The sequence below is a fragment of the Aotus nancymaae genome, unplaced genomic scaffold (genome assembly GCF_030222135.1).
Source record: "Aotus nancymaae isolate 86718 unplaced genomic scaffold, 86718_ANA_hifiasm-v0.15.2.pri h1tg000049l, whole genome shotgun sequence".
NCBI classification, from domain to species: domain Eukaryota; kingdom Metazoa; phylum Chordata; class Mammalia; order Primates; family Aotidae; genus Aotus; species Aotus nancymaae.
In genome coordinates, this window is record NW_026988463.1 from 22,283,428 (window position 1) to 22,308,490 (window position 25,063).

Here is a 25,063-nt window from a genome sequence, read left to right on the forward strand (position 1 = left end):
ATTAAATCTGGGTATGAATATTTTGGAAAAGTCTCCATTTGGCTTGCAGACGACTGCCTTTAAACTACTGTTGAAATGAAGTGATTTTTCAACTCTGATGGAAGCCTGAAAGCAATAGAATTAGACACCCAGAAAATATGTTCCAAGCACAATACACTCATAAAGGATTTGCTCTCCCACAGCCCAGTGGTACAGGTTAGAACATGGGCCATGCCTTAACCACCGGGCTCCCACCTGTGTGTCTAAATAAACCAAGGCTGCCAGTCCTAGATCTGTGGGATGCTTGCAGACTTTTCACACCCTACCTTGCTCTTCCTGACCCCAGCCAGATACTGGATGCACTGGCTTGGGTGAAGGAAAGCTGGAAAACTCAGACAGGCCAATCTGAAGCTTGGCTCAGTTTGGAATAGCTGGGCCAGCCTCTCAGCATAAAAGCACCTTGTCACACTAACTAAATTCCCACTCTCAATGAATCACCTAAGGTTTGCATCTCAGCTACCTAGACTAAGATGCACATATCTCTGGGGAAACCACCTGTGAATTAGTCTCAATCCCGAACATCTTAAGTGAATTGCTTGAAAATATTTTCTTTGAGGGTGTGAGGCAGGGAGAGAGAACATGAAGAATAGAGAGGGGAGTTTCAGAGGTGCATTAGGAACCTAAGCAAAGCCCATAAAGAAAAAGGGGGCACACACAAAGGCCTGTACAGGTCCCGTAGACATGTTATTGAAGGGTGGGAGGAGTAGAGAGAAGGTGGTACCTGGAGCTTTTTGTTTGGTTAATAATTGCCAGCTTGTAAGGATCAGGAGATTTCTCATAAAAATTCGGCTTTCAGGTTTCTCTTGAAAAATCAGATCTTGCCACATTGGCCTGTCATTCTTACAAAGCACAAGTCAGCTGGATTGGAAACCACTGCCCTCTGTAGTTGGGGCTCGCCCTCTGTAATTCGAAGAAATTCTCATCTGGCCAATTCTATCCAAGTTCAAATTCTGGTTCAGGCCTTAATTGCCCTAGGACCATGGGGAAGTTGTTTGATCATGTCTGCAGATTCAAGATAATAACAGCACTCCACACAGGGTTCTTTGATGATTAAACAGCTGAATACTGTAAATCACTTAGAGCAGAGGCTGGCACTCTGCTCCAGACCCCTTGGAAGTTATCATTACTTAGTGCTGACACTACTGTGCTATCTGCCAGGTTCCTCTTGGCATTTGAGTTTGCATCCCCTGGAATTGCAACTTTTAAAGTAGGGGGTTTTGGAGATCAAGGGACTCTTTGCAAATCTCGATGTTCCCAATTCCTAGACACAAGGTCTTTTTATTATTATTATATATATTTTTTGAGACAATGTCTTGCTCTGTCTCCCAGGCTAGGGTGCCGTGACGTGATCATGGCCCACTGCAGCCTTGATCTCCCGGGCTCAAGCCATCCTCCTGCCTCTGCCTCCCAAAGTGCTGCGATTACAGGCATGGTCCACTGCACCCAGCCTAGGTGCAAGATGTTAAGCCACTTTCTTTGCATCTCTGAGCTTCTGTTTATTCTAAAAAATGGAATGGTAGTACTCATTGAACAGAGTTTTTGAAAACATCAAATGAGATAACGTAAGAGAAAACTCCTTGCATGACATGGGCACATAGTAGATGTTCAATACATGCACAGGGTCTTCCCCTTCACACGCCCGCCCTGCCTGGACAGCTGGGGGTTCTAAGTGGGTTATGGAGGAGAGAGGATTTTCCAGGTCAGCTGCCTTCAGCTTCAGCTCCAATTAGCAGTTTCCCTGGTAGAGCCGTTTTCTATTAATTCAGGACCCATAACCTTCAGTATTAACTGGGGTGACTCTTTTACTATTGAGTTTGGGGACCATTATTAATTGAGTGGGCTGAGTCCAACTCGGGCTCTTCCTTCAAGGAGGGTACTCCAAAAACGAGTGATGCTCAAGCAAGCAGCCAAATGCTTCCTCCGGAACAGCAAGCCCCAGGGGATGCGTCTGGGAGGTGATCAGAGATTGGAACAGTGATTAAATCCAGCTGTCTACATGGCTTCAGGCACATTAGAGCAGAGTGAGGGAACTGGGCAGAGACTCCGAATTAATGTCAGATGTTTCTGCGGTGCCTTTTCTTTGCTTGGCATCCTCCTGCTTAGACAGAAATGGAGTTGAGGTTTTGAAAACAGTTGCCTGTTTAATTGAAACAGTGTCCTTTATATCCCCATCCCCTTAAAGGCCTGATTTTCTACCATAAAAAAAAGTTAGTAAAACCTTACTCAGATGGCCATTCCCACTTTGAACAAGCTTGAAGCAAATAGAAGCTGAAATAGGTCGCACCTTAGGGTGAAAACCAGCAGACTGAACAGCTGAGATGGAGCACAAAGCTCTAAGAGTCCTGGACCAGGCAGAGCTGTTCAAAGCCTTGCCCTACTCCTTAGCTGTATGACCTTAGACAGATGACGGTACTTCTCTGCACCCACATCCTTTACCTGGGAAATGGGGGATAATAGTTGCTGAGGCCTCAGAGTATTGTTGCAAAGGTTAGAGACTAATGGATAATGGCTGGGAAGCCTTTAGCACAGAGCCTGAACAGCTATGATATTGTTATTGATAAATAATAATATCAGTAACAGCTTTCGTTATTGATTGTGCAACAATCAATAACAAATAATTATAATATTTATTTATCAATAACAGCTTTCATTATTGATTGTGCAACAATTCACAATAATGAAAGCTGTTATTGATATCATTATTATTATCAGTCTGAGTCAAAACCTCACTGCCCTTTCTTTCCTCCCATCCTAAACTTACACAAATATCAAGGCTTGGCTCAATTTCCTTACCCTCCATAAACCTCTCCTGACAAAGCCAGGCCATAAAAATCCCTGAGAAAACCACATGTGAAATGCCCTCCCATTTTTCTTAAAAGCCCAGATTTTAGAGCTAGGCAGAGGTAAGGTCTGCATCCAGCCCTTACTGACTCTGCCCCTTCCTATCTCTGAGTCCTTGCTGTTCCTCAACTTCTCTGAGTGTTCATTGCTGTTTTATTCAAATGGGAAAATTAGTGTACTCACCTCATTGGGTTATCATGATGATCAGGGAGGCCTGTGAACATAAATAAAGAAGTAGCTAGCTTAGAACCTAAGTGCCTAGTTAACTTCCCCACCCTGGAAGATAAACTTTCTATGACAAGTCCCTGCTTGTACGTGTGACCACAAATTATCTCGTAAGCAGGCAACAGGCTGAATGAACGTCCAACAGTGTAGAAATGAATTTCTGGGTTCATCCCTTCCCCATCATCAAGTCCCGAGCAGAATCTAAGGATTCTGCCATCGTGGGCTGCTCAATGTGATATCGACTCTGGGAAGCTTTTGGACTTGTATGTTCTTTTTTATTTTTTTTTAATTAATCACCATCTCGTTCGTCTTTACTCTCTGTGCATTTGCTCAAGTCTTGAGATCAGAGATATTTTCATGCTGCTTTGGACTCATTTATAAGAGGAAGCCTGTCTGGTTTCATCTTGGAGCATCTATTCATCTTGTTATTTAGCACTCAGAGACCCAAAGATGGAGGGTTTTGATAATTAAGTAATTTAAACGGAACACCAAAGAAACCTCAGCAGCGTTTTGTGTAATGTATGATACGAGGGAAATGAGCTGGGCTGGTTTTTGACTATTTAATGAGCTTTCAGAAAGTAATTACTTGAAACTTGGGTGCCTTTGACTAATACTTTTTCTTCTGTTTTGGCATTTTTGCAAGCGCTTTACTGAGAAATGTAAATAGTATCCGAATGAATGTAGCCTTTGCTTTCATCAAATCTCCAGTTTTCTTGTTGTGGGAGGAGGGGAGTGTGAAGATATTGAGACTGTCCTAATTAAACGCGCTGGTAATTGCATAAAACTTATTCTTGAACCAAAATGGATCCTGCGACATTGCTGACTTAAAGTTCAGAGCCACATTCAGGCTTCGGTTTGATTAACCGGAAGGGATGGGTGGCAGCAGGCCCTGTTGTAGGGTCTTCTCCTACAAAGTCCCGGCTGGGATTTTTTGCTGGGATAAAAAGCAAAAAATAAAAATGAGTTGAGATCCTTTGTACTTTCTTTCCTAATGCATTGGAGTAATAATTTCTGAGTGTCTCCCATTTCCTCTTCTGAAACTCATCAAATTCAATGTTTTTCGTTCTCTCGAAGCTGATGACCAAACACCCAGGCAAACGTCTGGGTTGCGGACCTGAAGGCGAACGTGATATCAAAGAGCATGCGTTTTTCCGGTATATTGATTGGGAGAAACTTGAACGCAAAGAGATCCAGCCCCCATATAAGCCAAAAGCTGTAAGTAGCCGGTTCTGTCTCACTGTCGAGTATTCACACACAACGTATTCTTTCCTGTGCCCCGTGTTTTCCAAATGCTCCCCGGAGGGTAGACGTCAATGTGTCTACTTGAACATGGGTGTATGTGTTCACACGTATGCACAAAGTCACCAGGTACGAAGATGGATGTTTCCACTGGCCCAGCTCGGCCTCTATAAAGATGGAAACGACGATGCCTATTGAAATTTTGTTTCATCGATTCAATTATTGTAACTGTCTTAGCTGACAACTTTTTGAGAATGGTTCTTGGGTGAGCAGAGTTCAGATCCATTGCTGGACTGTGATAAAGGATCTAATTTTGCCCTCATTCTTTCTCTTGGTTCAACTGTGTCATTTTCTCTTCATACTGACATTGAAAAGGTCATGTTGTTTATCTCAACAGCATTTAAATTTGATTCTGAAACATACACTATGTCTGAGTTAGTAAATAAGACGGCAGTTCAGCAGCCAGCTCCCACCCAAGGCGAAGCAGAGTGAAGCAGAGACTGACGTCCTCTTGAACCGAAGACCCCCTCCTGGAGGCTTTGGGTGTGGAGATGGCTTTGACATAACTTTTATAACACAAGAATAAAACTCTCAGATTTCCCACGGTCCATGCAACCACGGGAAGGTTTTCTATCCCCAAAGACTCAGCAGGGAGTACTTGTCGGCATCAGGAAAGAAGAGTTTGCACCTGAATTAATCAAACTGTGATTCTGCTGGGAGGATATTTCCTTGTGAAATTAAATAGAGGGCAGACATGGTGACTTGCTGATGGTTGTAGAACTACTGACTGAGGCTGAAGAGTGAATATAAACACTGCCATTGAAACCTAATGTTGTGAGGGTCTGGGTTGTTAGGATGAAGAAGATCACAACGGTAGTTATTTTGATACTAGTATTGTTATTAAATTTCTTGAGCACTTACGTGCTAGGCACCATATTAAGCACTTCTCATGCAGCATCGAATTAAATCCACACAACAGCCTCTGAAGGAAGGTGCTGACATTCCATGCTCAACAGGGTCTGAGAGAGGTTAAGTGCTCTGTTCAAGGTCACTCAGCCAGTGTGATGAAGGGAGGATCCAAGCCTCAGAAAGTCTGACTCTCTTGAAGGCCCACCAGGAAGCCCAGAGGCAAAGGGCACGTAACTCAGGAGTCTCTCAGGTGATGTTCACCTCTCCCTAGTGCCACACGTTCCCCCATCCCAGACGGCTAGAATCACAGCTCTACACCAACCTCCATGCATCCCGTTTCTCTCTGGATGCCTCCTGGTGTAGGAAGCCATAGCCCCTAGAGGCAGCCAGTTCCACTTTGTGGCCCTTCTCATTATTGCCAGCTTGTATACTGCCATCAGATCAGCCTTCCCAGAACTCCTGCTAGAGCCTCTCTCTCTCTGGATTAACCTTCAGACATTTTCAGATGCAGGTTCTAATTTCTTCTTCTTCTTTTTTTTGGAGTCTCACTCTGTCACCCAGGTTGGAGTGTACTGTGTGATCTTGGCTCACCGCAACCTCCGCCTCCCGTGTTCAAGCAATTCTTCTCCCTCAGCCTTCTGAGTAGCTGGGATTACAGGTGGCACCACCATGCCTGGCTAATTTTTGTAGTTTTAGTAGAGACGGGGTTTCACTATGTTGGCCAGGCTGGTCTCGAACTCCTGACCTCAGGTGATCCCGTCCACCTCAGCCTCCCAAAGTGCTGGGATTACAGGCATGAGCCACCACACCCAGCCTGATTGCTTCTTGAATCCTGTGATTTCCAGTTAAATCCTGCTCCCCCCACCCTGCCTCCGCAAGCGCGTACCATAGGACATCACTTCGAGGTGCCTGTTGTTTTCCATGACATCCACGTCCATCTTAAAATACAGACACAGAATTGAGCACAATACTCTTAATCGTGCCTGACTCTCAGTGAATACAGTGGATCAAACCATCCCTTGGTTATTCCAGAGCTGGTGAACTGGGACCAATCCGTTTCCCTCTGATCCACTGTGTCATCATCTGTAATACAATGACGAGAATAGTTCTGACATCAGAGGATTGTTATGATGCATAAAGCACTTGATAGGAGACTGGTACATACATGGCACTCACAGAGAGCTGATCATTGTTTTTGTTAGCTGTGTCATACATTAATTAATGTCCCAGGAGTAGGGTCTTTGAAGGGCAGAATCCTGCTGCTATTCCTTAAGATAATGTCTGTGTATGTGTACATTGGGGTTGAAGAGGTGAAATATACAGACACACGTGTCATGAGCAGCATCACTGCTTTTATGGGGCCATTTGGAAAAAGATGAAGAGGTAACCTGGAAAGGAAGAGTGAGCTCTGTGTTCAGGAAACCGGGAACTCAGAGGCGAGACTTATAACTCATATGGTTTTTGTGGGGTTGTTTATGAGACCTCGAAATGTGAACCTTCCTTTCCTCACTCGGCCAGAGGAAAGATGCATGTGCTCCCATCCCCACCGGCATAGAACCCAGCGGACACCTGGGGTCATGTTTTAGCTGTAGCACAGTGGTTTGCAAAGTGTGCTGTCCATCAGTATGCAGTATTAGTACGCAGTGTCACAGCCAGCGGTATCAGCATCACCTGGGCACTTTAGGAATGAAGATCTCGGGCTCCAACCCAGACTTCCTGAATCAGAAACTCTAGGGGTGGGGCCCAGTATTCTGTGTTTAATAGGCTCTCCAGGTAACTTGATGTGCTCTCAAGGTTGAGAATCACTGCTGTGGAGTTTAGCATTAGGAGCTCAGCCAGGGAAGCTAGGCAGAGACCAGAGGGAGGTAGCAGGGAGAATCATCTTTTTTTCCCTTTTTTTTTTTTTTGAAGACAGGGTCTTTCTCTGTCACCTAGGTTGGAGTGCAGTAGTGCAATCATGGCTCACTGCAGCCTCGACCTCCAGGGCTCAAGCAATGTTCTCACCTCAGCCTCCTGAGTAGCTGGGACTATAGAAGTGTACCACCAGGTCTACCTAATGTTTTATTTTTAATTTTAAATGAATGGGGTCTTTGCCGGGCGTGGTGCCTCACGCCTGTAATCCCAGCACTTTGGGAAGTCAAGGTGGGCGAATCACCTGAGCTCAGGAGTTTGAGACCAGCCTGGCCAACATGGTAAAACCCCATCTCTGCTAAAAAATACAAAAATTAGCTAGGTGTGTGCCTGCAGTCCCAGCTATTCACAAGGCTGAGGCAGGAGAATTGCTTGAACCCAGGAGGCAGAGGTTACAGTGAGCTGAGATGGCGCCACTGCACTCCAGTCTGGGTGACAGAGTAAAAATAAATAAAAATAAATAAATAAGTAAAAAATAATAAATGAATGAATGAATGTGGTCTTGCCAGGCTAGTCTCAAACTCTGGGCTTAAGTGATCCTCCAACAACCTCAGCCTTCCAAAGTACTGGAATTACAGTTGTGAGCCACTGAGTCCAGCCAAGAGAATCATCTCTTTAAGTGAAAGACACTGGTCCTCCTTCCAGTCAGGGAGTGGGGTGGTGGCTTCCAGAAGAGGTCACAGGCTCAGATGCCTACAGAGGCCAAGCAGATAATATGAGTGAGGGAAGAGGGCTGGTGAGATAGGAGAGAAAGTGGTGGAGATCTGTGCAAGCGAGAAAGCAGGTGAGCTGCCTAAGAGGCTCAGCTGATACTCACCTCCCGATGGCCTGCCTTGCAGGATGCAGCCTCTGCAGGGCTCCATCTTCATGGTTTTCAGGGGCTAGAACTCAGTGCTGTGGGGTGCAGCAGGCCTATGAGTTGATTGACAGATCCTGTTACAGTCAGTGTAGTAGGTAGGTCCTGTGTAGTAAGGGCTTAGTTAAAGGGTATATAAAGTTAAGATGTTTAGATAAAATTTCATGATTTGGGCCCGGCACTGTGGCTCCTGCCTGTAATCCCAGCACTTTGGGAGGCTGAGGCAAGCAGATTACCTGAGGTCAGGAGTTTGAGACTAACCTGGCCAACATAATGAAACACTGTCTCTACTAAAAACACAAAAATTAGCCAGGCATGGTGGCACTGCCTGTAATCTCAGCTACTCAGAAGGCTGAGGCAAGAGAATCGATTGAACCCAGGAGGCAAGTTGCAGTGAGCTGAGATCATATCACTGCACTCCAGCCTGGGCGACAGAGCGAGACTCCATCTCAAAAAAAAAAAAGAAAGAAACTCATGATTTCTTTTATATACCATACCAAATTTTTGAAAATTAAACATGGGGCAAATGGAACACATCCCCACCCATAAATATCCCATGCACTGTTGATTTATAGCCTCGGGTAGTGATGATTTGATGTCAAGTTGCTATTTAGCCAGCTTCTGTTAGCACTGGTTATTTACAACCAGAGTCCATTCTGACTGGTTAAATATTTTGAATAACCCTGCTAAGCAGTAATGAATATAAAAGGTCTAGCCTTGTGCCTGGCTCATAGAGAGCACTCAGGAAAAGGTAGCTGTTATTATCATTGACAACATAAAAAAATTACAGTACTTAGTCATTATCAACAAGATCCCTCAACTGTTCTGTATTTGATATGATTTTCCACTGAACTGTGTCTTGAATTCCTTCATGTGGGATTTTTTTTGTTTTTTTTTTTTTGAGACGGAGTTTCGCTCTTGTTACCCAGGCTGGAGTGCAATGGCGCGATCTCTGCTCACCGCAACCTCCGCCTCCTGGGTTCAGGCAATTCTCCTGCCTCAACCTCCTGAGTAGCTGGGATTACAGGCACGCGTTACCATGCCCAGCTAATTTTTTTGTATTAGTAGAGATGGGGTTTCACCGTGTTGACCAGGATGGTCTCGATCTCTTGACCTCATGATCCACCCACCTCGGCCTCCCAAAGTGCTGGGATTACAGGCTTGAGCCACCATGCCCGGCCCTTCATGTGGGTTTAACAATGACTTTCAAAGTACAGTGACCAGGCTGGGCTACGTACTTCACAACGTTCCGGTATCAGCTCTAAAGGAGCAGGCGCTTCCGTCAATCTCCTTAAACTGAATTAGAAATAATAATAAATGATACATCATCCAGATGCAGTGGCTCATGCCTGTAATCCCTGCACTTTGGAAGGCTGAAGCAGGCAGATAGCTTGAGCCCAGGAATTCGAGACCAGTCTGGGCAACATGGCAAAACCCCGTCTCTACAAAAATACAAAAAATTAGCTGGGCATGGTGGCGTGTGCCTGTAATCCCAGCTACTCAGGAGGCTGAGGCAGGAGAATTGCCTGAACCCAGGAGGCGGAGGTTGCGGTGAGCTGAGATCGTGCCATTGCACTCCAGCCTGGGTAACAAGAGTGAAACTCCGTCTCAAAAAAAAAAAAAAAAAAAAAATTAGCGGGCATGATTACATCCACCTATAGTCCCAGCTACCCAAGAAGCTGAGGTGGGAGGATCTTGATCCTGGGAGGTTGAGGCTGCAATGAGCCATGATCACACCACTGGCACTCCAGCCTGGGCAACAGAGAAGACCCTGCCTCAGGAAAAAAAAAAAAAAAAAAAAAGATACGTCACCTACCCATTTGATCCAGCCTGCCTCTATGCCGTTTACATTGCAGATCCATTGCATTAGAGCCCCCACTGCAATCCCAGGATTTTATATTTCTCCTTCCTCACTGCTTCTTAACTGTCTGCCACTTCCAAAAGGCCCGTGGTGAGCATGTTCAGAGTTCCATGTGCCTTGTGGGATGTGAAAAGGCATGCGTGTAACTGTCAGCATTCCTGATTCATGCATGCTATTAAATAGAGTGTGGTGAGAGAAAAACAAGGAACAATAACAGAGGATTATATTCAAACATCAGTGAAGGGTGCTATTATTGGAGGTTCATTAAAATAACTGTAAATGGGGTTTTTTTAAAGTTGTTCTCAATGCCATCTTTTATTGTGGCAAGGAGCTGTTCACAGAGCATTGTTTGAAACTGTATTGAAATACACTCGATTTGGTGTATTGTTGCAGAGAACAAGAGTCATTTTTGTAAAATGTTCATCTGATTGTGTCTTGCTTTAAAGCCCCCAGATGGCTCTCTGTCCCCCAGTCTAGTATCTATTGCTCCTTGGCATATGTGGCTTTTGAGGTCTTCCAACGCTAGACCTCTGCCCTCTTCCTAGATTTAGCTCCTGGCTCCAAGAACAGCATTCGTGGGCCTCTTTCAGTTCCTCAGACATGCAGTGCCTTGTTTTCCCTTGCCTGCTTCATCTGTGCAGAGCCATGCACCTGGGATGCCCAAAGCCCTTTTCCTATGCTTTCACCGGCCCCCTGATCCCCACCATGCCTTTCCTTTTCCCTCTCATCAAATCAGTAGAGCCTCTTATTGATATCTCAGTAGAGATCTGCTACTGTTCCATCAACAAACTCATCACATGTTGTAATAACGTGTTCAGTCTCATGCTGTCTTTTTGGCTACTTTAAGATTGTGACTTTCTCAGTGTCAAATCCCAGTGCCTAGCATAGGGTTTAGCATATTACGGGTACTCAAGAATTCTTACTGAATGAATGAATGGCTATAAAACAAGAGGCTATAATACACTGTGCTGTGGAACATAAAGGAGTCTTTAGGGATGTATATTAGAGTGCACGGTGTTTTTCTTCTGTACAGCAGGGTTTCGCAAATAAATTGGTTGTTGTGTAAGTTACTACCCTATTTATAAAGGGCTGTAATTTGGCTGCTGAATTTGCAAACTGTCATGGCATCGTGTGGTTTTGCAGTGTGTGTTGGGAGAGTGCTCGTAAAGAATCTGAAGATGCAATGCATTGAATCATTAGACTCTGGGTAGAGAGGTCTGCAGATTCCTTCAGTCTAAACTTGCACAGTCCAATCCAGTGCTACAGATGCCATGATATAGCTGAGCAGAGCACCTTAAACTTTAACGCGCACACACAAGTCACGTGGGTATCTGGTTTACATTCTTACTCAGCCAGTCTGGGGTGGGGTTTGAGATTCTGCATTTCTCACAGGCTCCCAGGGCATAGGACGCCCTGATGGGACCCGGGACTCCACCTTTGTGTAGCAGGGGCTAGAACTCAGTGCTGCAGGGTGCAGCAGGCCTGTGAGTTGATTGGTAGATCCTATTGTACTCAGTGCAGTACATACAGCCTGTGTAGTAAGGGCTGTAGTGAAGGGGTATATACAGTTAAGTATAGAATGTTCTGGTGAAGGTATGGTTCAGGGCACACAGCAGGCTATTGCTGGTCAGCCTGTGGTGGGAGGAAGGTGATGGTTTGGGTATTGAAGGGCAGACTGTGTTCCAGAGAGCATGATGGCGCAGTGGTTTGGGTATTGAAGGGCAGACTGTGTTGCAGAGTGCATGATGGAGAGTGGTTTGGGTATTGAAGGGCAGACTGTGTTGCAGAGTGCATGGTGGAGAGTTGTTTGGGTATTGAAGGGCAGACTGTGTTGCAGAGTGCATGGTGGCACAGTGGTTTGGGTATTGAAAGGCAGACTGTGTTCCAGAGAGCATGATGGAGAGTGGTTTGGGTATTGAAGGGCAGACTGTGTTCCAGAGAGCATGATGGAGAGTGGTTTGGGTATTGAAGGGCAGACTGTGTTCCAGAGTGCATGATGGAGAGTGGTTTGGGTATTGAAGGGCAGACTGTGTTGCAGAGTGCATGATGGAGCGTGGTTTGGGTATTGAAGGGCAGACTGTGTTGCAGAGTGCGTGATGGAGAGTTGTTTGGGTATTGAAGGGCGGCCTGTGTTGCAGAGTGCATGATGGAGAGTGGTTTGGGTATTAAAGGGCAGACTGTGTTGCAGAATGCATGGTGGCACAGTGGTTTGTGTATTGAAGGGCAGACTGTGTTCCAGAGAGCATGATGGAGAGTGGTTTGGGTATTGAAGGGCAGACTGTGTTGCAGAGTGCATGGTGGAGAGTGGTTTGGGTATTGAAGGGCAGACTGTGTTGCAGAGTGCATGATGGAGCAGTGGTTTGGGAAGAAGTGCATGCTGGTTCTGTCCTCCGGTGGGGAGGTTGTCAGATATCAAGTCATCCATTCAGAGGGTGTTGAGGTTAGGTACTGTTCTAGGTGCTGGGGACACAGCACTAAAAATAATTAAAATCCCTGTCCTCATGGAGCTTATATTCTAGGGATAGTGGGCAAAATAATAAACATAGAAACAAATGAAATATACACTGTGTCAGAAATTGATAAACATTATGCCAGAAGCTGAAGTAGGGATGGAGATTGGAAGAGCTGGGTCAGGGAGATGTCCATGTAATAGAGGAGGTGGAGAAAATGACATTTCAGCAAATACAGGAAGAAGATGAGGGAGGTGAGAGCCACGTATATATCTGGATGAGAGGGAAGAGTGGTTTGGGCAGTAGTAGCAGATGCAAAGGCCCTGAGGCAGGAGCTTGCCTGGCATGGTCAAGGGGGAGTAAGAAGTCCAGGTGGCTGAGCTAAGGGGTTGAGGGAAAAAGGAAAAGGGAGTGAGATTAGAGAGGCCAGGGGAAAGCATAGGCCACTGAAGGATCTTTGGCTTTTACTCCAGCTCGTGAACCAAGAAATAACGTGTTCTGACTTTGGGTTTTTAAAGGATTGCTCTAAGTGCTATAGGGGCAAGGGTGAAATCAGGGAAGACCGGTGAAGACTCTTGCTATAGTCCAGGCAAGAGGTGATAGGAGCTTGGACAGGTTGGAACTGTTTGACAACCCCTGAATTGTGCTCATTTTGGCATCTCCAGGTCCTCCCCAGTTCCTGGCACCTTGTAGGCATTCAGTCATTGTCTCATAGGGGCATGAAGGCACTGATGAACATGAGTCCCTGCAGACTGCCCACATGATTGCTCCTCAAGTATAAAACATGGTAGTCAAGAGTTTGGTCCAGCAATAGGATGAATGAATGAAATAGATGGTCGGGAAAGCTTCTGTGGTACAGAGGGCTGGCTTGCAGGGCATCGAGCAGGAGGACATGGTTGTGCACTTGGTTGGACTTCCTCCTGTCAATGCAAAGGATGTAGTGATATCGGAGGGTGCAGCGGCTGAGGGCTGTGCCCAGGGAATTCCCTTGGGTCTGGGTGATCCAGCTCAGAATTTTGCTGACTTGTAGCAAAAGGTGCATTGAGTCTTTGGCACAGGTGAGCATATGTTGTTGCAGAAGTAGTAGTACAAAGAACTATAATGTCACAGGACAAGATATACTAGGTAATATGTTCAAATTGAAATGCCTAAATGGAGAGTTTGATGTCATTCATGTGTTGTCATGAATTGCTTTAATGAGGTCCTGTCACCCTTCCTCTGAAAGGCTCCCATAGTGTCCATAACACCTAATGGAGGGCTCACTGTGAAAACTGGGTAGGGGAATGGGCCCAGGGCACAAGGATTCAGCTGCGTTTTAAGAAGACAGCCCAGCTAGCAGCATTGAAGCAGCGAGGTGAAGAGGAAGAGAAAGCTAAGTAGGCTTCATTAGAGTCTGAGGAGTTTTCTCTGCTTTTTACTTATTTGTTTTTTCTGGTTTTTAAAAGTTAATTGCCCATGCTGGTCTCAAACTCCTGGCCTCAAGTGATCCTCCCCACTCTGCCTCTGACAGTGCTGGAGTTACAAGTGTGAGCCACTGTGCCTGGCACCTGTGGAGTGTTAAGTGCTAGAGTGTGTGTACAATGATCTGCCCACTAGTAAATATGACTCTAGTATTCTTTTAAAATATGATCAATCAGATCATCAGTTATTCTAAAATGTGGTCAACCAGATTGTCAAGTGTTCTAAAATATGATGCATCTGATCGTCAGTGCTCCCTGGGCAGGGCTTAAGGAGTACAACTTGATGAGAAGTAGACAGTAAGAGCCTCTTTCCCCTGCTGCTTACATTGAAGCAACCATCAGTCCTATCTAGACATCACTAGAATACTCATTCCCTCCTTCCTTCCATTCTAGCCTGTGTCAGGCCTCCCAGACTTGAAGGCCACTTGTATGACAGACTGATTCCAATCATTTCTGCTCTTGTTACCTATTTTTATCTGCACTTTACTGAAAGTCCCATAATTTTGCGGCATCTGCACATTAGGGAAGGCTGAAAACCTGGCAAACTTTTATAGCTTGCAAAGGCCCTTTTCCTATGCTCTGTTAGTGTCATTTCCAAAATGCTACATGGGTTGTCCGATCACATTCCATTGCCCATATCCTCTGAGAGTCTAAATACTGTACTGCTTCAGAAACTAAATCATACTCACAGGAGTTGGTTTCTTGGCAATTCTGTCATCCGAAAACATTGTTTATGTAGCTGAGGTCAAAAGCTTCAAGTACTGCTTTAATGAGCTGCAATTCTGTTCATGTGACATTCTCTTCCAAACCCAATTGCCCTTTACACTGTATGAGTAAGTGCCTATGTGTGTGTGTGTCTGAATGTGTGTGTTTGATGTGCTGACATTTCTGAATTGAAGCCAGAAAGCGTAACCTTTGTATGTTTGCTGTTAAAACTCCAAATTCAAGGCTTAAGAAAAGGATCTAACACTTACTCAATATGATTTATTTAAGCACAGAACCTAACTCCCCCAAAGTATCAAATACTCAGGGGAACAATTCCTTTTTGAAAATTGTGATTTAAAATAATTCTCATAAAACCCTTTACTGTTCAAATATATTAGAAAATATATTGAATTCTTGTAGGCATCAGGCACTGTTTTAATGCCTTCCATTCATTGCCTCATTTAATTCTCTCAACCCTACAAGGTAGGGTTATCACCATATTATAGATGAGGAACTAGAGCTTGGAAAAGGTAAGGCGTTTGCCCAAGGTCTAGCAACTAGAAAGCGGAGGAGCCAGGACTTGATCCCTGGACTGTACACTGCCCAAGACCCTTGTAAAGATTATTAGAAGCACTTGGAGCCCCTGGTAAGGTTTGTGGTTGTGCTAACAGGAGAGAGTCATGATAACACCATCGAATGGTGTCTATTACATAATAGAAAAAGACCGAGTATTCTTACAATTCAAATGATTTAAATTTATTTTAAAATATTGCAACAAATAAGTAGCATATTCACACCTTTTATAATTCACTGGAAGGATTTTAAGAGATGCAAATCATATTTGTTCCTTAAGGCTTTGATTTTGAGGCTGACAAAGACAGCATTCATCGACTAACCTCTGAAAGAAGGGCATAGCAGCATTGAAATGAGGCAGTCGAGACAGGCTCATTAAGGAGTAGAGATTTCCCCACTCAGTTCCAGTTGTTCTTTTGGGTATCCATTGTATGGAGTTTGGAGAGATCTTAGTGAAAATATCAACCTCCATTTATATACTGACTAACAAATAGCCAAGAGCCATTTAGGACACATAGCTTGGAGTCTGTTTGTCTCTCTCCACCTGTCTACATACCCATGGATAACCCATTTAAACTTCAGATCCAACCAGGCTCCCTTTAGACGGCTGGAATTGGCAGGTTCCTGAGCCAAGTGAAGTTCCTAAACCAGCTGCTGTCTTAGTTCATTTTGTGTTGCTATAACTGAATACCACAGACTAGGTAATTTATAAAGAAATGAAATTTATTTCTTATTGTTCTGGAGGCTGGGAATTCTAAGGGTGAGGGGCTTGCATCTGGTGAGAGGCTTGCATTTGGTGAGAGACTTCTTACTGTGTCATCCATGGCAGAAGGGGAAGGACAAGAGAGAGTATGCACGCATGTGTGTGTGTGTGCATGTATGTGCATGTGCATACGTGTGTGTGACATGTGGGGGAAAGAAAGGGAGGCAAACTCATACCTTTTATCAAGAAGCCACTCCCAAGATAATGGTGTTAAGTCTCCTTGAGGTGCCACCTCTCAACACTGTTGCATTGGAGATTCAGTCTCTAACACATGAACTTTGTGCGGGCACAGTCAACCATAGAACCTACCAGATACGTGACTTCGAGATATCCCCTGGCAGAAAAGCCAACAGTTTGAATTGAAATGATAGATGGGAAGGCCGCGTGTTGGGAGAGGGCATGAAAATGTGAGGTTATGTCTGGGAATAACAACTGAAATATAATATAATTGAAGTCAATAACTGAAAGATGACCTCAGAAGTGGAATTTAACTGCTCCATTCTGTAGATGGGCAGAGGCCTAGAGATTTGCCCGAGTGACTTACACAGGGAATATAACAGAATCATGGCAAAAACAAACAAACAAACAAAAGCTGGCACTCCACTTAATGGATGCAGGACTTTATTGTTATTATTGTTATTTTGATACCAGTCCATGGCCCAGGGATGGGGCCTTCTGCCCTAAATCATGAGGAAGATTGAGGCCCATGGGTGCCCACAGGTTAGTAACCCTCAGCTCCCTGCCACCTCCCTGCACCTCCATAGTCATCTTGACTTCCTTGCCCTGCTTCCATCTATGTCTTGGCAAATATATGTTCCCTCCCCCAACTCATGTGAGACTTACCCTCACCCCTGCTCTGGACTCCACCCTCTCGATTCTTCGTGCATATCTCCCTGTTTAGTTTGTGTCTACAGCTTCTCTCTGAATCAGCAAAGCTCCTATGGTTTCAAACAGGAACCCGATTTAAATTGACTTTTAAGTGAAAGACAATGATAGTATTCAGATGTAGATGGTTGTGGTCCCAAACAATGTCAGCAGGAAAACATTTCTCTCTATCCTCTAGGATTACTTTCTCCACTGTGTGCTTCGTTCTTTTCTTGGACACATAACAGCTCCCAATTTATGTCCCATTATCTCTGCAACTTCTACCCCCCAAAAAAGGACTTCCTTTTTATAAAATCCCAGCAGCCTAGGACTCAGTCTTATGAGAAGGCGTTGGGTCATATGTCCATCTCCAAAGGAATCGCTCACTGCACCAGGGGGATGGAATACGCTGATTGGCTGGGCCTGGGTCACCTGCCCCTCTTAGCTAGGGAACTGGATCTAATCCAGACATTTTGAAAGAAGAGAAAGAAGAGAAGGAATGTCCCATCTAAATCAGATATTTTGGAAGAAGAGAAGGAATGTGTCCTTGAAGAAAAATAAAGCCACTGTCACCAGAAGAAAAGGCAATGCCTGCTTGCTAGGCAAAAGCAGCAGCTGTCTGCACTGACGCTATCCTAGCCTTCTCCTTTGTACATAAACCTGCTAGGTCTTTTTCAAGATAAAAATCCCCTTCCTCAAACCTGGGAATCCTCCACCACTACCCTTACTACTGCTAGGGCTACTGCCCTGCCTTACTTTGCATACAAACACATTTTTGAAAGAGTTGCCAGTTCTTCCTATTTCCACTTGATGACAATTTATTCTTTCCTCAGTTTGGTGCAATCTGGCTTCTGCTCCCACCATCCTATTGATATTTTTCTCATTGAGTCATCAATGACTTGAAAACTGCCTCCTCTCATAAACTTGCCTCATCTTTCTTGGCCTCACCATATTATTAGGTGCTCTAACCCTTTCTCCTTTAAAAAAAATGAAAAAATAAAATATTCAAGCAGCGTCAAAAGCTACAAAGTGAAATTAAGACTCCCCTCACCCATGACTCCTAGCTAGCCTTCTCGGTTCTCCTTCCCAGAGCCACCCACTGTAACCAGGTTCTTGTGTGACCTTCTAGAGAAGATGTGTTCAAGCCCAGAAATAGTCTACATCACACACAAGGATGTTAGCATGCCATGTACAATTTGTGTATCTTGCTTTATTCCCTTCTATCTTGGAGATTGTTTCTTACCTGCACATCTAATCCTACATCACCCTTTGAATAACTTCCTAGTTTCCTATATTCGTGAGTTTATCTGTAGGATAAATGCAGAGTATCTTCCTCCTTTTTAAGTCCTCTTCTCCTTCATTTTTATGACATTGTGTGTCTGCCTTCGTCTGTTTTGTGCTGCTATAAGAATACCTGAAACTGGGGCCAGGTGCAATGGCTCATGCCTGTGATCCCAGCACTTTGGGAGGCCAACGTGGGCAGATCACTTGAGCCCAGAAGTTTGAGACCATCCTGGGGGGACATAGCAAAACTCTGTCTCTACAGACACACAAATTACAAAAATTAGCCAGATGTGGTGGCACATGCCTGTAGTCCCAGCTACTTGGGTGACTAAGGCAGGATTGCTTGAGCCTGGGAGGTTGAGGCTGCAGTGTGGTGATCACAGCTCACTGCAGACTCAGCCTCCCAGACTCAAGCAATCCTCTTGCCTGAGTGACAGAGCAAGACCCTGCCTCAGAAAAAGAAAAAAACCTGAAATCGGATGACCTACAATGAAAAGAAATTTATTTGGCTCATGGCTCTGGAGAGTGGGAAGTCCAAGATCAGGGGCTGTATCTGGGGAGGGCCTTCTTGCTGCATAGTAACCTGATAGAAGGCATCACATGGCAAGAGAGCACTTGAGAGAGGGCAACTTACTTTTTAAATAAATTCACTCCCACTGTAATACCATTAATCCAGTCACCTCCAAAAATTCCCATCTCTCAACACTGTTGCATTGGGGATTAATTTTCCAGCACATGAACTTTGTTAGGGGGCAATACATTCAAACCATATCACCACATTTGCTGATGTTCTTGCTGCCTTCACAGCCACTTCCGATAGAAATTCCAACTCCAAGAAGACTTCCGGTGACAGTTGAATTTGGAGGGTTGAGACCTGCTCATGACCCAGAAAGGGAAAGAGAAAGCTTATTTTTTATTCTGTTACAAGTATAGTTTCTTGAAAATACCTACAATATGGGCCAGGCGCGGTGGCTCACGCCTGTAATCCCAGCACTTTGGGAGGCCGAGGCAGGCAGATCACGAGGTCAAGAGATCGAGACCATCCTGGCCGTAGTGAAACCCCGTCTCTACTAAAAATACAAAAATTAGCCGGGCGTGGTGGCGCACACCTGTGGTCCCAGCTACTTGGGAGGCTGAGGCAGAAGAATCGCTTGAACCCAGAAGATGGAGGTTGCAGTGAGCCAAGACTGCGCCACTGCACTCCAGCCTGGCAACAGAGCAAGACTCCGTCTCAAAAAAAAAAAAAAAAAAAAAAACCCACAATATGCCCCCCAAATGGCACATGAAAAACAGCTCAGAGATGGTGTGTGAATCTACTTGAAATGTCTTTCTAAGGAAGTGAGAGTTTGGTGAGACTGGAAATGCATCCCTTTTGCTCCCCAGGATACGCATATTTTTCCCATGTTCTCTAACTGGGAGCCCCAGGGCCTGGCTTTGTCTTGTAGGTTGCTGCCATGACGCATCAGACTCAGTGGGAAGGTTCCTGTTCTATGTCTTAAGCAGCGCTGACAGGTCCTCATTCTGCTTGTAATTGGGATGGGAGTATGGGTAATGAGTTTGGGGTGTGGCAGAGCTTACAGGACCTCTTTCCAGCCAGAGCACAGCCACATCCTATCAGACTTACTCATGGACAGGACTGGGTCAGTCAGCCCTCAGCAGCAACCACCAGCTACCATGTTAAGTATTTGATGTGCATTTTATCAAGTCATTCTTGCCATACCCTACAAGGAACTTGAGCTTAGAGGACTTAGCTGACTTGCTTAAAGGTTGTGTAGCTGGGAATTGTTGGAGCCAGGATTGGTACTCAGGTCAACTTAACTTTTAAGTCCATGCCACACAATCAGATACATTGCATGAAGCAACAGGATGTAATGGAAAGCCCATGGGCTTTGGAATTGAACAGATGGGCTCTGGATCTTGGCTCTCCTACTTGACCCCATATGACTCAGAACAAATTGTTAACTCTTAAAATTATCTGTTAGGTAGAGATAATCCTTTTTCTGCCTATCTCACAGCCTTGTGGGAATCAAAGCTATAAAAAGATAGGCAAATAGAAGGGATAATTACTATTTGAGGGTGAGTTTACTTGAAGCCAGCAATGTGGGTTTAGGATGAATGGTGAAGAATAGATAAGAAAAAAAAAATGATACTCTGTTGACATGGGAAGATGTTTGAGCGTATTTCATCTAGCTTCTTTTAAAAAGCAAGCAAAAGAACAGAGTCATGATTCCACCTTTGTCTAAAAACTAAAAAGCATCCATTCATCTATTCATCCAGCCATGGAGCATACAAACCAAGATGTTAACATAATACAGAGATTTGGGGTGTCGGAATTACAAAGGATTCTTTTGTGTGCTTTAACATTTTTTATGGCCGGGCATGGTGGCTCACACTGTAATCTTAGCACTTTGGGAGACTGAGGCAGGTAGATCACGAGATCAGGAGTTCGAGACCAGCCTGGCCAACATAGTGAAACCCCATCTCTACTAAAAATACAAAAATTAGCTGGGCATGGTGGTGGGCACCTGTAATCCCAACTACTTGGGAGACTGAGGCAGGAGAATCTCTTGAACCCGGAAGGCGGAGGTTGCAGTGAGCCAATATCATACCACTGCATTCCAGCCTGGGTGACAGAGTGAGACTTTGTCTGAAAAAAAAAAGTATTATTATTATTATTATCAATTTTTTTTAGAGACAGGGTCTCGCTGTGTCAACCAGGCTGGAGTTAAGTGGAACAGTCATAGCTCACTGCAGCATCCAACTCCTGGGTTCAAGGGATTCCCCCTGCCTCAGCCTCTTGAACTGCTGGGACTACAGGCATGCACCACCATGCCTGGCCAGTTTTTAAAAAATTCTTTGTAGGGACAGGTTCTCACTATGTTGCCCAGGCTGGTCTCAAACTCCTCAAATGATCCTTTCACCTGGGCCTACCAAAGGACCTCAAGTGATCCTCACACCTAGGCCTCCCAAAGTGCTGGTATTATAGGCATGAGCCACCATGCCTGGCCTCTCGGTGCTTTTTAATAGCTTGTTTGTTTCTGCAATAAATGTAGAAGACTGATAGAAGCGTCTGGATCTCTTGTTAAACCTAGGATCTAATCATGGCCAGATATTCAAACTCTCTAAACCCATTTTCTCATTGGACAGCAAGGACTTCATAGTGCTTTTGGGGGGATTAAAGAGATAATGCTTGCAAAACACTTCACACAATTTCTGGCTCATAGTTAGTATTTAACATACACTATGATTTGTCCATTTAATAATTTTTTCTGCCTGGATCTTAGAAATGCAGTGGTGAATAAAACAGATGTGACTTTGCTCTCATGTAGTTTATAGTCTAGATGAGAAATAGACAATAAAGAGTGAATGAACATTATAGATTGAGATATGCTAGATCTTATTTCTGTGAAAGAAATGAAGAGTATCTTGATAGAGAACAACAGGAGGGGAGGATGAGGGATGCACTTTGTTTGAAGGTGATCTGGAACAGCTTCTCTGACAAGGTAGCATTTAAACTGAGATCTGGAGGAAATCAAGACACTGAATTTTTTTTTAATGAAAATTAAGAAAAGCAAAAGCAAACAAAACAGACTTTGTATCAAACCCAAAAGACCCCTCTCCTGCTGACTTCCTCCCTAAATAAACATAAGAGATAAAAGATTCCTAATTGTAAGGGACCTTCCTTAGTAGCAGAAAAAGGAGACTTGAATCTTTCTTTTTTCTGCCCAAGCCCAGACCATGCTGAATATTACCCAACTCTGTTTGAAAGAAAAGCCTTGGTCCACAAATGACTTTTTAAAACGATCAAATGTGTGTGCAGCTTCATGCAACTGATTCTCCCTGGGTGGGTCTCTCCTGTGTTCAGCTGTGGGAAACTGGAAGGCATAGAAAGGAGCCTGCATTTCACTGGATGTGCACATTTGAAAAAGAAAGACACCTTTATCTTTTTGCCTAGGCTCTGTAGCTTAGACGTCTTTTCACCGTGACCTTCTGGTCTTGTTCTCACCAAGGTGCCCTGGTGTCTTGTTGGAGGCTGGGCAGGTAGCTCCCCTGAGCCACTAGCCTCATGTTATCAAACTCGGGTAGGCAACAGACAGCAAGGAGGAGGAACCTTATCCTCTCCTCCACCATCTTACCCTGTCCATGCCCTCTTTTCACCTCCATTTCTTCTCCAGCCTCTTTCTTTTTCCTCCTCCCAAGACATGATGTCTCTCCTGCAGGTCCTACTCAAGTGAGATATCGCTTGCTCCAGACACTGTTCCTGACCCTTGTAGGGTTTCTTTCCCCTATGCTCAATGGCAGCACTTGTCCCATGGTCCCATGCGGTGGCCTGTGTGTACATCTGTGTCCTCTGCTAGACCTTAAGCTCTATGAGGACAAGAGGTACCCTCTTATGTTTTACCAGTGTCAGGCATACTGCTAGGCAGAGGATGGACAAGACCCAAATATTAGCCTTCCTCATCGTCCGTTAGCACCAAAATACACATCAAGGCAGTCATTTGTTTTAGAGGGTTTTGTTTCATTTTGTTTCATTCCAGCCCTGTCACCCAGGCTGGAATGCAGAGGCACAATTATAGCTTGCTGCGGTCTTGACCTCCCGGGCTCAAGCGATCCTCTGGCTTCAGCCTCTCAAGTAGCTGGGACTACAGGCATGTGCCATCATGCCCTGATAAGTTTTAAAAATTTTTGTAGAGACAGGGTCTTGCTATGTTGCCCAGGCCGGTCTCACACTCCTGGCCTCAAGCAATTCTCCTACTGTCTTAGAGTGTTTTACTAAGACGAAGTGCATTAAATAGCATCAGGCTACCCTTAACAATTTACGCAAATACTCCCATTCTCTTTATTTCTATTTTTCAATTTCTTCCATGATAATTGCTCTCTCATTTAAAATAGCTTTCATAACTTCTTTTATTACAAAATAATAATAACAATATCTGATTGTTACGCAAATTTTAAAAATGTAATCAAGCATAAAGGGAAAAAGGAAAAACTTAAAACCATCTATAATTCTTCTAACCTGTATATAAAGCCTATATATAAAATGTGTACAGATACTACATGTACATTTGTGTATATAATTTATAGAATGAGAACAGATTGTACACACTGTTAGTAATTATATATAACTATGTCATGTAATATTCTTCTACATCTTCTTTTAATTTCTAAGAGTGTTTTGCATGGTAATACATCAAATAGATGTATCATTATTTATTTAACTGTTTTCCCTATTGGTCCATAGTAGATTCCCGATTTTTTTTTTCTCTAATGATTCTTTGATGAACACTCTGTATCTTGATGGGATAAACCCAGGAGTTTAGAGGAAAGGTCAGGAAAAACCTCGTGAAGGAAGCGACACTGTTCTGGAGACAGAAAGGATACACAGGAGATAGCTGGATGAACAGGGAAGGAGTGGGAGGCAAGTGTTCCTGGCAGAGGAGACAGCCTGTGCAAAGGCTTGCAGTCACCTCCAAGAGTTCATGAGTGTTTCAGGAACTGGAAATATTTCAGTACACCTGGAGGGTGTCTCGGGGGGTGGGGAATATGGGCAGGGAAGGGGCTGTTGACCAGGTGTCCAGGAACAAATCCTAAATGGCCCCTTAAGCCATGCTAAGGAGTGTGGGCTTTGGACAATGGGGAGCTATTGCAGATAAGAGCAGGGAAATGGCATACCCTGGTCAGCATCTTTTTTTTTTTTTTTTTTTTTGAGACGGAGTGTTGCTCTGTCACCAGGCTAGAGTGCAGTGTCACGGTCTCAGCTCACTGCAACCCCTACCTCCTGGGTTCGAGCAATTCTTCTGCCTGAGCTTCCCAAGTAGCTGGATCTACAGGTGCATAACAACACCCCCAGCTAATTTTTGTATTTTTAGTAGAGACGGGGTTTCACTATGTTGTCCAGGATGGTCTCCATTTCCTGATAGGTCAGCATCTTTAAAAGATCCCTTTAGCTGGGCATGGTGGTGTTCAGCTGTGGTCCCAAACTACTCTTAAGGCTGAGGTAAGAGGAAGGTGGCAGTGAGCCATGATGATGCCACCTCACCCCAACTAGGGCAACAGAGCAAGACCTTGTCCCAAAAATCAAAACAAAACAAAAAACAACAAAAGAGATCCCTGTGGCAGTGGTGACTAAGCCAGCTCCACACTCAACAGCAAGACTGTTATTAACACAATGAAACAGAAATTTTAAAAGAAGAGAGAAAGAAAAAGAGCTTATGTGTAACAAGTCACAGATAAGCTTTTCAAACTGTCCAGATTCTTAAATTCAGGAGCGTGATTCAACAAGTCAACCTTCTTACTCCTCTCCTTGATCCTGAAAGAGGTTCGTGTGGTTTAAATAACCCAATTGGTTTCTGGCCCTCATTTCTGTTCCAGGAGGCTCATTGATGTACCATGAGGACAAGGGGGTTGGATTTTCTTTTCTTTTCTTTTTTTTTTTAAGCTGAGTGAGGCTGAAGAATTCACCCAAGACAAGCCAGAGAGGCAGGTGCAATCCAAGGTGTGTTTGTAATTAGATCCCAGCCACTGAGCTGCCCGTACTTCAAGGACACAGCAGGCGGGAAGCTGATCTGGGCTGTGTCTCCCAAGGGCTGACGTCTCCATTTAGGGAGCGCGCCTGAAGCTAATGGTCAGTGACAGCTCCATTTGAGAAACACAGAAACACTTAACAGGGAGGCTGTGATCTGCCAGCACCCCCCTCCCCATGCACCCCTCCCTAACCCACCGCCTAAGCTGCTGATTAGCAGGGAAATCGTGCTTCCTCAGTATCATGCCCCCTTGGTTAACCCCTGTTCTTGCGTCTCCTCTGTGCCATCTCACTTAAAGATTTCATTGTTCTCCGAGGCAGGAGGGAGCGGGGAGAGGGAGAGGGAGGTTGCGGAGCTGCCAGAAGCTGTTTCACTGTCTCCCACCACAGCCTCTGGGGAGGCCCAGGCAAAGCAACAGCCTTCTGGTATGGATGGGAAATTGATGTTTTTTAAAGAAAAATGGTCCCCGAAGACACCCCGTATTTCAGCTAATGTGCTTCCTACACCGGCTGGCTTGGGTTCCAACACCCAGGCCAAAGAAAAACACCCAGAGTTCTGC

General features: G+C 44.6%; 1 protein-coding gene across 2 annotated transcripts in view; it reads left to right on the top strand.

The window, feature by feature from the left end:
• Positions 1 to 25,063, top strand: part of PRKCB (protein kinase C beta) — a 385,173-nt gene that overhangs the window by 349,203 nt on the left and 10,907 nt on the right. For both annotated transcript variants that reach the window (XM_012464746.2, XM_012464745.2), the window contains exon 16: positions 4,180 to 4,320. In XM_012464746.2, coding sequence (XP_012320169.1) covers positions 4,180 to 4,320 — 141 coding nt within the window. The remainder of the gene's footprint in view (positions 1 to 4,179; positions 4,321 to 25,063) is intronic.